The 12,024-nt window shown below is 51.1% G+C and overlaps 1 protein-coding gene across 1 annotated transcript in view; it reads right to left on the bottom strand.

Moving 5' to 3' along the window:
• The window catches only part of MSRA (methionine sulfoxide reductase A), a 222,515-nt gene that overhangs the window by 97,997 nt on the left and 112,494 nt on the right, over window positions 1-12,024 (bottom strand). Inside the window, exon 4 of the mRNA XM_044450293.1 lies at window positions 5,225-5,329. Within this exon, the coding sequence (XP_044306228.1) occupies window positions 5,225-5,329 (105 nt within the window). The remainder of the gene's footprint in view (window positions 1-5,224; window positions 5,330-12,024) is intronic.

Below are 12,024 nucleotides of genomic sequence, written 5' to 3' on the forward strand. Positions count from 1 at the left end.
ACAAGGATAAAATAAACTTAAATTTAAATTGGAAGAAAAACAAAGCACAGCACAAACAAACAAACAAACAAACAAACAAACCTCTGTGTCTCAGGGAAGGGAGTCTCCGGACAGCCCGGGCCGCAGCCGAGGGACGCAGACAAGGGGCGACTCCCTTCCTCTCCGCTGCTGCTCCTGGCCCTCTGCTCCGCTGCCCAGCGCCTCCCTTGCCTTCGCCAGGCCCCTGGCCACTCAGCCCTCTCTCCCGGCCTGTGCCTCTGCTGCTCTGCAAGAGGCCAATTATTCTAATATGAACAAATCTCTCTCTCTTTCTATCTCCATAGTGTCAGATCGCATTACAGAGATTTGCCCAACTCTCAAATTTGTCAATGCTGTGCTGACTTTGATTAACTTCCTACAGATATTTCTCAGCTTTCTCTCTAATTATCACACCCTCTGCATTATCCTGGATCATGCCTGAAAACACTCGGTCGACTGGAGCCAAGAAGAGGCTGACCCACATCAGAAGCCCCAAACTGCATTTAGAATAACGGCCATGGGGCCAGGAGCACGTGGGCTTGCTTCAGCAGCTTCATATTCCACATTCCAGGAAAGCTTCAAACTAAAAAGCTGTCCCCAGGGCCCATTTAATCCAATATTATCAATGGATTTGATGGCAGCATCTCCCAGAGATCACAGCGTGGAGACATTCTCTGTCCGTCTACCTCCTGTACTCCGGAGGAATTCACTTCCCCATTATTTCATCAGAAGCAACATTAAGAAGCTTACACAGTCATAGGAAGACGAGAAAAGCCCTGCTGCAGCAGGTCAAGAAGCCGTCTCCCCCAGCACGCTCCTCAAGCAGAGACCAGCTTGCTGCCTGCAGGCTGCTCCCAGACAGGAGTCGAGGTCCACTGCTCCCCAGGAACTGGTGCACATGGGCACCCAGCCTCAGATCCTTGGCAGCACAGGATCTCACAGACTTTGTGCAACCACAGAGATCAAGAAGAGAAGTGAGACATCAAGGGAGACCGTCCGTAAAATGGCAAGATCCACAGCACTGCTGTTACTGTGTCTCCGACACATGGAGACCCCGTGAATGGAAGTCCTCCAGAACGTCCCGTCTTCGAGAGCCCTGCTCAGCTCTGGTACATTCCAGGCTGTGGCTTCCTTGATACAGCCACTCCATCCCAGATGTGCTCTCCCTTTCTCCCTTCTGCCTTCGACTTTCCCTGATTGCCTTCTCTCGTGAGTCTTGCCTTCTCATGATGTGCCCAAAGCCTGAGTTTTGCCTGTTTGCTTCGAAGGAAAGTTCTGGCTTGACTTGATAGAAGATTCACACTCTTGGAAGTATTAAACTCGTTGGGGGTTCCCCAGAACCGCTACGTGAACAAAGAACTTTGCTCGACTCAAAGCGAAATGAATACATCTATGCATGGGATCTGTAGTGCGGTGTCTGTGTTCTAGAAGCCTTCACGGTGGCCCAGCGGTGTCCAGAGAGGCTCCGCCACTTTCTGGTGTTGGTGTCCACCTCCCATGCTCCATGCTCAAGCTTCTTCCTTCAGGACACCAACAGATTTTCCACATGTAGGGGAAGGATGTTGAGTGGGGCGTAGATATAGCCCCAAAACCTAGCTTCCGCTGCCCCAATTCGCATTGTGCAAAGGCTGCTCTTCCCCCTAAGGGTTTTACTCGGCTGTAGGGAGTTTGCTTGCATCACTCCGCTGTGCTGCACATGGGTCTGGACTGGATCAGGGAAGTCAGCATCCCTTTATTTTTAAGATGTGAGAAAGTCATGGAACTGCAAGTGCATAAACTCAGCAGCAGGTTGCCTAGACAGATCAGCCGGTGGGGTTGCCTAGAGGGGAGAGCCTCTTGCCCTGCGGCAGAGGGCCTGGTTCTGAAACAAAGGTCCCAGGCCCACATGCAAACATCTCCAGCCACGCCAAGCCACGCTGGTTTGTGGCCTGGAGGTGCTCCTTAATCCATTTTGTCACTCAAGGTTTGGGTGCCATCAGTGGCCTGGAGCGCCTTCTTCCAGCTTTGGCTGGTGGCCCAGATACGCCCCTATCTGGACAGGGATAGCCTGGCTCAGTCGCTCGTGCCCTGGCAATCTCTAAACTGGATTATTGCAATGCAATCTATGGAGGACCGGCCTTGAAGACGGTTCCGAATCTGCAGCTGGTGCAGAATGTGGCAGCCAGATGAATAACCGGCACCCAGAGGTTCAAACACGCGCTGGCTGCCTGCTTGCTTCTGGTCCCAATGCAAGGTGCCCATTTTAACCTATAAAGCTGAACATGTTTAGGACCATAATAACTGCTGGAGAGTCTGTCCCAGCCACAGTCTACGGGGATGCTACCTCCGAGTGCCAACTCCAGGAGAAATGGCAGAGGGTGGCAACAAAGGGGAGAGTTCTTCAGCAGTGGCCTCCCGTCTGAGGAATAACCTCCCGTCTGTGGCCTGATCAGCACCAGACCTGTCCACTTTTCAGCATCAGTTAAGAGGGCCCTCTTTTCAGAGGCTTTGAAAGACTTACTTGGCCTCCCAGGGGCTTGAGGCGAATTACCATGTGTTTTTCTTTTTGTTATTTCTTGTTCTTGGTAGGCATGTCGTGAGCAGAGCCAGCTGGAGCCAGGGGTCAGACTAAATGGCCCAGGAGGCCCCTTCTGACTCGATCTGTTCCTACAGTTCTATGCTATTGTCTATTTTTCTTATCTACTTTCGCCATTTTAAACTTTTAATTTTTTCCCTGATCTTATGATATCTTCATTGTACTTTTATCCTCATGTTCTCATGGCCTACGTCAACAGCCCAGAGAGCTTCAGCTGTGGGGTGGCACACAAATGAAATGAATAAATAAGTAATCTCTACATCCCTATTTCCAGCTTTCTGCCCTGCTGGCTCCAGAGACGATCCTTCATCATTTTCATCTTAGTAGTAACTCCATTAAAGTAATTCTCCAGGCTTCAATTTCAGACCGACTGAAGTGGGAGCCAGGCACATCGTTTCCGGCCACCTCCCACTTTCCACGGCACCACGCCCTTGCAATACAAGAAGGCACGGCACGGCACCGCACGGACTCAGTCACAAAGCCATCTCCCTGGAGTTCCTTTGCAGGATCAGCTCGTGCAGACAGATTGTGATATCCCCAGGACTGGCTTGGGGCTTAATTCAGCCCAAGCACGAGCTGCAACGGAATTCTGACTCCGAAACACAACACAACACTCTGACACATTTGCTGAGTGTCACAGAATTCCAGAGGAAGGTTACTTTCGAAATATGAAAATCAGTGCAGTTTATGCAAAGATCTCATCTGCTCCCTGTTTTTAAAATGTCAAGATAAAGCAGCAGGCTTGTATCAGGATGCGCAATGGTGGTTTAGGCCTGCTCTCACATATGACATGGGTGCAGCTGTACTTCAGCTCCTCTAGGTTGTCACATCTGCTCATTGGAAAAGCAGTGCAACTTTTCGCGCCTCATTCTAATTATTTGCTGCAGCACCCAGAAAAGGCTCACCCATTCCCACCCCGTGACAAACTGACAGGCCCTTACAGTAAAAGTGAGATGGAGCAATGAAAACTGGATCCAAACTGAGACAAATGTGTGTGAGGGAGGGAGGGAGGGAATGTAGGAAAGGTTTGGTCTCCAAGGCAGGTGGGATTTCCCGGGGCCCAGCACTTCAGGGTACGTGGGGGCCGCATCCCAACTGAACTGCTTTCGCAAGGCTGGTTTGGTCAGCAACCCGGCTGAGTCCACCAACGGTGCCCCAGGACTTGCTGCCGTCCCCGAAAATGCAGGCTGCAAGGGCAGCACAGGGAAGGCATCTTGGGAGAAAGGACCCCAGGTGGGAGTAGGGGGAGCAGCCACCTGGAGGAAAGGACCCCAGGTGAGAGGGACACAGCTGGGCACTTTCAGAAAGGAGGGTCTGGAAGCACAAGGAGACAGGAGAGGAGAGGACTGCCGGTGGAGCTTCTTGTGGGACCTTGCCGAAGAGGATCGACTGCATGGAGGGCCACCCCGTCCCTCCCAAGCGCCTCACCTCCCTCATGGCCAGAGGCCGAACACCTTGCGGTGAGAGGGGCTCCCAGCATCACCCTCCGCTCTCAGTGAGAGCAACCTGAAGGATTCCATCCATCTCAGTCTCCAGAAACTGGGGTACGGCTTCAGCAGATGACTCAGAATATGAGCTGCTTGCGCAACGAATGGGGGAGTGTGCAAACAGTCACACTCAACGTTGCATATGAATTACCAAGAACTTTCACAAGAACAGAACTGCAAGTTGATATGGAAACAGGATGAAAGGAACATGAGCTCTGAAGGAAATCTTACAGAAAGCTTGTAGAAAGCTTTTATAATCTCTTATTGAAGAGACCCATCCAGCTCTTTTCTCTTGCTTCTGGCACAAATATTTTCAGCCTGTAGTGCTGACACTTCTAAGAAGGGTCCATTAAACCAAAGATGGGGAACCGTCAGCCTCTGGGTCAGTTCTGTTCCTTCTGGGGTCCCAATTTAGCGACATACCTTTTCCCCTGACCATGAATCCTCAGGCCTTTGTCCAGCTTCTGCAAATGTCTTTCCCCGTGCAAAAAGGTAGAAACATTCCCCCACCGCAGGAGCTTTGAGCGAAAACATGCTGGCATTTGGGTCCCATCTTGCTTTCCTTTGGCCTCGCTCACCGGCCTCTGGAAATGCAGCCCCCAGGAGTCCGGGAATCCGGGCCTTGGCTGAAAGCACTTCCCTACCCCGGCCTACATCAAAATAAGGGTTAAGGCCACTGCCCAGCATACAGTACTTGAGGGCCTCAAACCCGTATGCCTGGAGGCATTTTTTTTTAATCATAAAAGATACCTGTAGCAATTCTGCCATGATGAAAAGCATCAAATTCGCAGAGGATAAAGGCTCCGTGCCTAAGTGAAATTATCAACTGTGGTGCTGTGGAGAAAGAGGCCTTTAATTTCAAAGACAAAAGGCTGCATTGAGGAAGAAACAGTAAAAATAAAAGGTAAGTGGAATTTCTATTGTCTTCTCTCTTTCTCTCTCTCCCTCTCCATCTCGCTGGGAATTTTCACAGCATTCGGAGCTCCAAGTCCCTGATTCTTCCCACCCCATCAATAAATGCCAGCAACCATCCTCTCAAGCTACAGTGCGATTTCAAGGTTCATCTCTTCCAAGCAGCTCAAACACTAATTATCCCAGCTGTAATTAGTAAGATAATTAAATACTGGCTCACTCATCACTCTACCTTGTGTTGGGTCATGATTCTCCCAAAAGACCTTGAGCAGTTTCTCAAAGCTGATGGTTTCTGGCTGAAACACCACTCGGACTACTTCAGCATGGCCGGTTCTCCCTGGGGGAAAAGGCAAAAGAAAAGGGAAGGGAAAAGATACAAGAGTATTAATCACGAAAGCCGTGCCGAAAGAGCCCTGCAAATACCTGAAAGTGAAGCGGAGAGGATGGCTCTAACCGGCTTCCTTTTTTTATCTTCAGGTGGTTTGAAAAGAGCCTTCAGGGGCTGGAAGATGAGGGACCCTTACCACAGCTCTCCCCAAGCTGACCCTACAAATGTCACTGTGACGCACAACCAACTTGGATGCCACGTTGGACAGCCACCTCCCCTAACCGGGCGTCCCTCCGGTTGTGTCCAACCACAATCCTTATCATGCTTCGGGGATGATGGGGTTTATAGCCTGATGCATCTCAAGGGCTGAAGAAGACTGTCACACAGGCCAACGGGGGCAGATCCCAAGAGGAGAGTCTTCGTGTTGGGACCAAGAGGAAGCTGTGCAAGGCCAGGACATAACGGCACGGTTAATTACGCATTATCCCAGAAACGGTGAGTGCGTAATCTGTGGAGTGGGTTTTGTTATCTCAATTACCCAATTATTAATATGGATTAGATGTTTCGTGGTTACAGTGAAGCCCAGGACATAATCCATTCTCGTACGGCAAGCATCCATTCATACTCGGCTGAACAGTCAAATCCGCTGGGGCATCCACGGGGGGGGCTTGACGGGGAAGTAGGTTGCTCAGATGAAAACAAGGAGCTCCCAGCACCAGGGAATTTCCACAGATAGGCACTCCGGCTGTTGCGCTCCAGCCTCAGGGGGCTGCCTCAGTGCAAAGGGTTTCCCCTTTCCAGCTCCCTTGTGGAAGCCACAACTGCCATTTGCTCTCCTTGAATAAGGAAGCTGCCTTTTTGCAAGTGGGTCGAGTTATCCACCCAGCCCAGCCCGCTCCGCTCCGCTCTCACAGGAATGCTCCGGAGTCCTAAGCAGGCAAATTCTCACCCATTATCTGCTGTCCAGGTTGGGGACATCTGGGTGCCATGGCCTGAAAGAGGGTGAGTTATTTATCAATTAGAATTCCCCCCATTCCTCCCCGACAAACTCAGAGCAGCTCACATCATTCCCCTCCTGCTGCTCTCAATCTTATCCTCACAGCAACATCCCCCACAGGGCTGAGAGTCTGTGACTGGCCCTAAGTCACCCGGCTGGCTCCACGGCTAAGCACCCAGATCGCCCAAGTCCCAGTTCCGCGCTCTTCACCACGACACCGCACGGAAACACAGCGAGTCAGAAGGGTTCCCCGGGCCATCTAGTCTGACCCCCAGCTCCAGCTGGCTCCGCCCAGCATGTGGTTGTCCACACTAAACCACACTGGCTCTCAGTTTCCATTCTGCAGGCAAGCACTGAGTCCCTTCCCTGGGACCCACGAACATATGCAAGTGCCACAACACTCCTGCTCTCGGGCCCGTGCCACATTATGCATGGAGAAAGTGCGGCTGGTGGTATTTTTATCATGGTTATACGAGGGAAAATTTGCATAATAACTACAGTGAAATCGGTCTGCATGGCAGAGATGAGGGGCTGCAGAGGCCTTCTGTACGGGCCACGGCAGCGACAAAAACACGTCCTGTGAGTCTTTGGGGGAATGCTCAACAGAAACATCTGTTTGGTGTACAACAAGAATGATGGTGAGGGAGAAGGAGGAAGGGCACCAAGCTACATTAAAACCGTTGGAGAGCAACAGGAGAAAATGCATGGCAGCTTTTAATGGCGCCTTCCAATCTCAAATCATCCTATCCAGCACCCAGTTCTGGCCATTTTTTCTTGGAAATAAACTGGGGCTGAGGGGAGAAGGGAATAGATATGAAAGAAGCAACGCAGGGAAGAGAAAGGATAAAGGGCTATGAAAGTAAGATTACACATGAGATGGAATGTTAAAAAATGCACCGCATACTCTGACTTGTGAGGCAGCGCAAGGATTCCGTACGTGGCACAGAATGATAGAAGAGTCAAGCCGCAAGGCCGAGAAGGCCACCGAGTCCAAACTCCTGCTCACGGCAGCGCCCCAGGTTCAAGCAACCCTGACAGATGGTTGTCCCAACTGCCCCTTGAAAGCCTCCAGCTTGTGGGAGCCAGTCTTTGGTTCCACTGCCGTACTGCTCCAACAGTCAGGAAGTTTTTCCTGCTGTCCACCTGGAACACGGCCTCCTAGAACTGGAGCCCGTTGATGGAGAAAAGATCCTGGATGGAGAAGAGATCTCGTCCCTCTGTGCAATTGTATTTCCTCTCTTCTAGTCCCTCCTCACTGGACTTGGCTTCCAGCCCCCAAATCATCTTTCTTGCCCTCCTCTGAACCGTCCCCAGTTAATCTGCATAATTTTAAAACTGTGTTGCCCAAAACTGGATGCGATACTCCAGATGAGGCCTAACCAGTGCTGGGCAGAAGCGAGCTAGTTTGTAAGTTATCCTTCTATTAACGCAACCCAACGCAGCCTGCCTCTGTTTGGCAGCCACATCACATTCTTGCCTCCTGTTCAGCTTGTGGTCGATAACAATTCCAAGATCCTTTTCCCTTGCAGTATTGCTGAGCCCAGTATCCCCCACCTTTTATTGATGTCTGGGGTTCCTTTTTCCTAGGTGCAGAACTTGGCATTTGACTTGTTCCTGTTAGGTTTAATACAGTCGCTCTCCAGAGCACTCCAACCGATCAAGACTGAATTCTGGCCTTCTGTTCTGTCTCGCAGGGTACCCGCTATCCTGCCCAGCTCTGTGCCAGTTGCAATGCAATGCTAAATTTAGTCATGTTGCATCTATAGAGCCCACATGCTCCGCAAGCGCGTGCCGAGCCGCGCCAACAGATGAAAGGGGACATGCATGCTTACAGGCTACATCAGGAGTACGGTTTGTGGGCACATCTGGAATGCCGAGTATCATGGGCACACTCATAAAATGACTACCAGAACATGCATGGCTGGTCATAAAGCACTTATTTCCCAGAAGGCAAACTAGAAGAAAAGTAACTTGTCCAACAGCGTAATTACAAAGCAGAGGTGGGGTCACAGCTGCAAAACACAGAGCGCCTCTTCTGAATGCAAATACTAATGGAGCTGGAGGGCTGCCCTTTGCTTCGTGGCATGCCAGCCTCCCTGTTAAAAGATTAAAAAATGAAAAATCTTTTAAAATAAAATAAAAGCCAGGGCCCCAAGCGCTGTACAGGTTTTCTTCCTGCCCCTCTGGGCCTACAGAGGTGGGAGCAGCCAAATAGGGAGCCGATCCGCTTGGTGCAGCCCAGCAAAAGGGGGGTGGGGGCACGACACACGAACAAAGTTCGCCTTTGCCCAGATTCTCCACACATCCGCTTGACGCTCACCCTGCCTACTTTTTTTTTTCACTTGCAATCACTGTTCAAATGTGCAAATTGAAGGTGATCAAAGAGTAAAACTGCCAAGTAATTCATTGTGAAAGTGGGCAACTTTCCCCCATAGATTAAAGCATGAAATTGCTAAAAAAAAAAAAAAAAAGGTGTCATTTCAAGCTAGCTTTTCTCTGAAACGTTCACAATTTTTGCACAGCAACGCATGTTGGAGAATTAACATTTTCAGAGAATATGTTCCCCGGTCGTGGTCACATTCAGAACTGCAACTGGGGCAGGGATGACTGTTCTGCAAACACACGTGGAATTCTTAGGCATCTCTAAAGCCAGCGTCCAGCAAAGGCATGCAATAACAGGAGGAGAGGAAGGTCTCTTCCCCCTCTTCCCAGTCCTGGCATCCTTTCTCTGAGCAATACTAGAAGAGGGCAGTTGCCGCCTTTGGGGAAGAAACCGAGAGCTTCTTTCAAGGCCGATGGTGCCCCCAAAGCGCCAACTGGCAGGCCGAAGAGGAGAGGGGTCCCCAGCCCCTGTCTGCCCACCACCCCATCAGCAGGATCATGGCATCACAGGCAGCCACACAGGCCTTTCTGGGGGTGGGGAGGCATGGCACCTCCTTCACCGTGTTAAAGGCATTCACACCCTGCTGTGCAGTGGAAAACAGCCTTTGCGGGTCCTGGGAGATCTGGGTTCGAGTCCCCATTCAGCCATGGTGACCTGGGGCCAGTCCCTGACTCTCAGTGCAACCCACCTCACAGGGTCGCTGCTGGGAGGATGACATGGAAAGGCAGAAGAAGGCCATGGATGCCACCAGTGGTTCCTTGCAGGACAAAAGCGAGGACGCAAAATATAATTAAATAAGTAACAAGGACGTGCAGGCATCAGTCTTGACCTCCCATTCAGCATCGAAGTGCTGCTTTCCCCCTGGAAGAACGCAAAGTGGCAAACCAAATTCCTCCTCCTCCTCTTGGGCACAACTGAGTTCCTGGTTGTGTCCACAACACCTTCTGCAGTGGCAGCTTCCCACCTTCCCAGCCCACAGAAATGCCGACACTGCCAGAGACTCTCAGTGTAAACGGCACAGCGGGCGCTTACACCTGCTGCCTCCATACCCAAGGCCAAACCTTGGTTCAGCTGCGAAGCTTACAGGGCGGCCTTGCAAGGCACTGCAATTCAGTGGTTATCAGGCTGAAAGGTTAATATTCTATTAAAATGCCCTTGATTTCATTTCACTATTCTAGGCTATCTAGCAGATTAACACTCACAAGCAGCGAAAGACATGCGGCGCCTGTGGCAGGGCACCATTTTAACTGTCACACAGAGACACGCATTCTCTCCCGCCCCAAATACCGGCAGAGGCAAAATCAGCAGGCACAGGAAATCTGTCATTCCTTCCTGGGGTGATGCTTTTGGCGGGGCACAGTGCGGCTTTCCAGCCCACCCCATGACAACAGAGGCAGTGGGGGAGGCGCCAACATTATACCGGTTTCCCGGCGTAATTTAGCAAAGAAAAGGCAAAGTGTTTAATGAGAAGACTTTGTGATTCCTATTTTGAGAGGTTGTTCTCAGCCCATTTTTGTCACCCCCTCGGTGGGACTTTGCATCTCACGTTCAACAGGACGGGGGAGAGCATGAGAAAGCCCAGAGAAATTCGGAAGTCTGAGCAAGAATGACTTCCAGGTACCTTCTGGGCTAAATGCTGAAGCCTGTTGGATCAGTCGCAGGACACACAATCTCACCCCCATCAAAACATGTCCCTGTGCTCACACTCTCCGTGCAAACGCAACGACACAGGAGATCCGCTTTTCGGCAACAGATGCTCTCTAAATAAAGGAACGTGCACCAAGGTTCACAAGGACAACTGGGAAAATGCCTGCACGGTGCCCTAAGGCCTATTACTCTCATTTCCACGTGGCGCTGGCGCTGGGAAATCAAGCTGTATAGAAAGGCCCCCTGGATGGGTGTCGAATTGGATCTGAAGGGCACCAGATGCAGCCTGAACGCGGGTTTAGCTGGGGGAGAGCAAATGCACCAAGGCCAATCTCACGTGGGCGCGCGCCCTCCCTCCCCCCCCCACCCCCATTTCAGGTTCTTCCGCTGACTTTTGATTCCCAAAGTCCATCTGCACCAAAACTTGCTTGGACTTTCTGCACTCAAAAAGATATATACGTTTTGACACACAATTTCGTCAGTGCTGCAGCGAATGCACATATTTTTGAAAAGTCATTTTCTAATGAATAAAGCATTTTGTGCATTTTAATGGGTGCATGTACTGCACGTTTTAAATAAAATGTGCGCAATGTTGGCACATTCTTTTTCTGTGCTACATCACAAACTCCAGAAACATATGAGGTCTGATGACATTCGGCTTCCTGTTTAGGGTGGGCAAATGTGGCCTTCAAACATGAACCCGAGGAATGTCTCACCCCCCGCCCCCCGGGTGCAGCACAATCTTCCAGACGGAGTCAGCACATCCCATTTCCACTGATGGAAGCAGTGCTCAAAAACACTGAACAGCAAGCTAAGCTGCCTGCTACGCACATGGTGAGCTTGCATATACTCAGATCTAACGCCAGGACTGTGTGCTCAGGAATGTGGTGTGGCACTTTGCAGATACACAAACACAACGTCTACTGATCTCTGATCCACAGGTCTCCAGTCAGGAGCATGGGGAAAACTCCTGGAGAGCAGCTGCTGTTGAGAGACAATGAAGGCGGTGCTAGGCTAGCTGAGCCGAGTGTCTGGCACAAGATGAGGCAGCCTCTGGGACTCAAGTACTGTACTTAGAAACATAGAAACAGAGCGAGTCAGAAGGGGTCGCCAGGGCCATCTAGTCTGACCCCCAGCTCCAGCCAGCTCCACTCATGACATGTCTACCATGTGCATGTCCAGCCTATACTTGAACACCCTCATTGATAGGGCTTCAACCACCTCCCGGGGAAGCCCATTCCACACCCTTCCTAACTGTCAGGAAGTACTTCCTGGCATCCAAACGAAACCTTGGCTCCCTGAGCTTGGCTCCGTTGGAGCGCGTCCTGCCTTCCTCTGCAGGGGAGAACAGGTCTCTGCCCACCTCCATGTGACACCCCTCACATACCTGGATGTCGCCAACAGACCCCCTCTGAGTCTCCTCTTCTCCAGGCTGGAGAGACCCAGTTCCCTCCGTCTCGCCTCACACGGCATCCCCTGCAAACCGGCCACCAACCTTGTGGCCCTACGCTGCACTGACTCCAACCTGGCTATATCCTTCCTATAATGAGGGGCCCAGAACTGAGCACAATACTCCAGTTGTGGGCGCACCAGAGTCGTATAGAGGGGCAGTAATAACTCTCTCGATCTAGAAGCCACACTTCTGGCTATGCAACCAAGGGTGGCGTTCGCCCTCTG

This window comes from Varanus komodoensis, unplaced genomic scaffold (genome assembly GCF_004798865.1).
Source record: "Varanus komodoensis strain SLA01 unplaced genomic scaffold, ASM479886v1 scaffold64, whole genome shotgun sequence".
NCBI classification, from domain to species: Eukaryota; Metazoa; Chordata; class Lepidosauria; order Squamata; family Varanidae; genus Varanus; species Varanus komodoensis.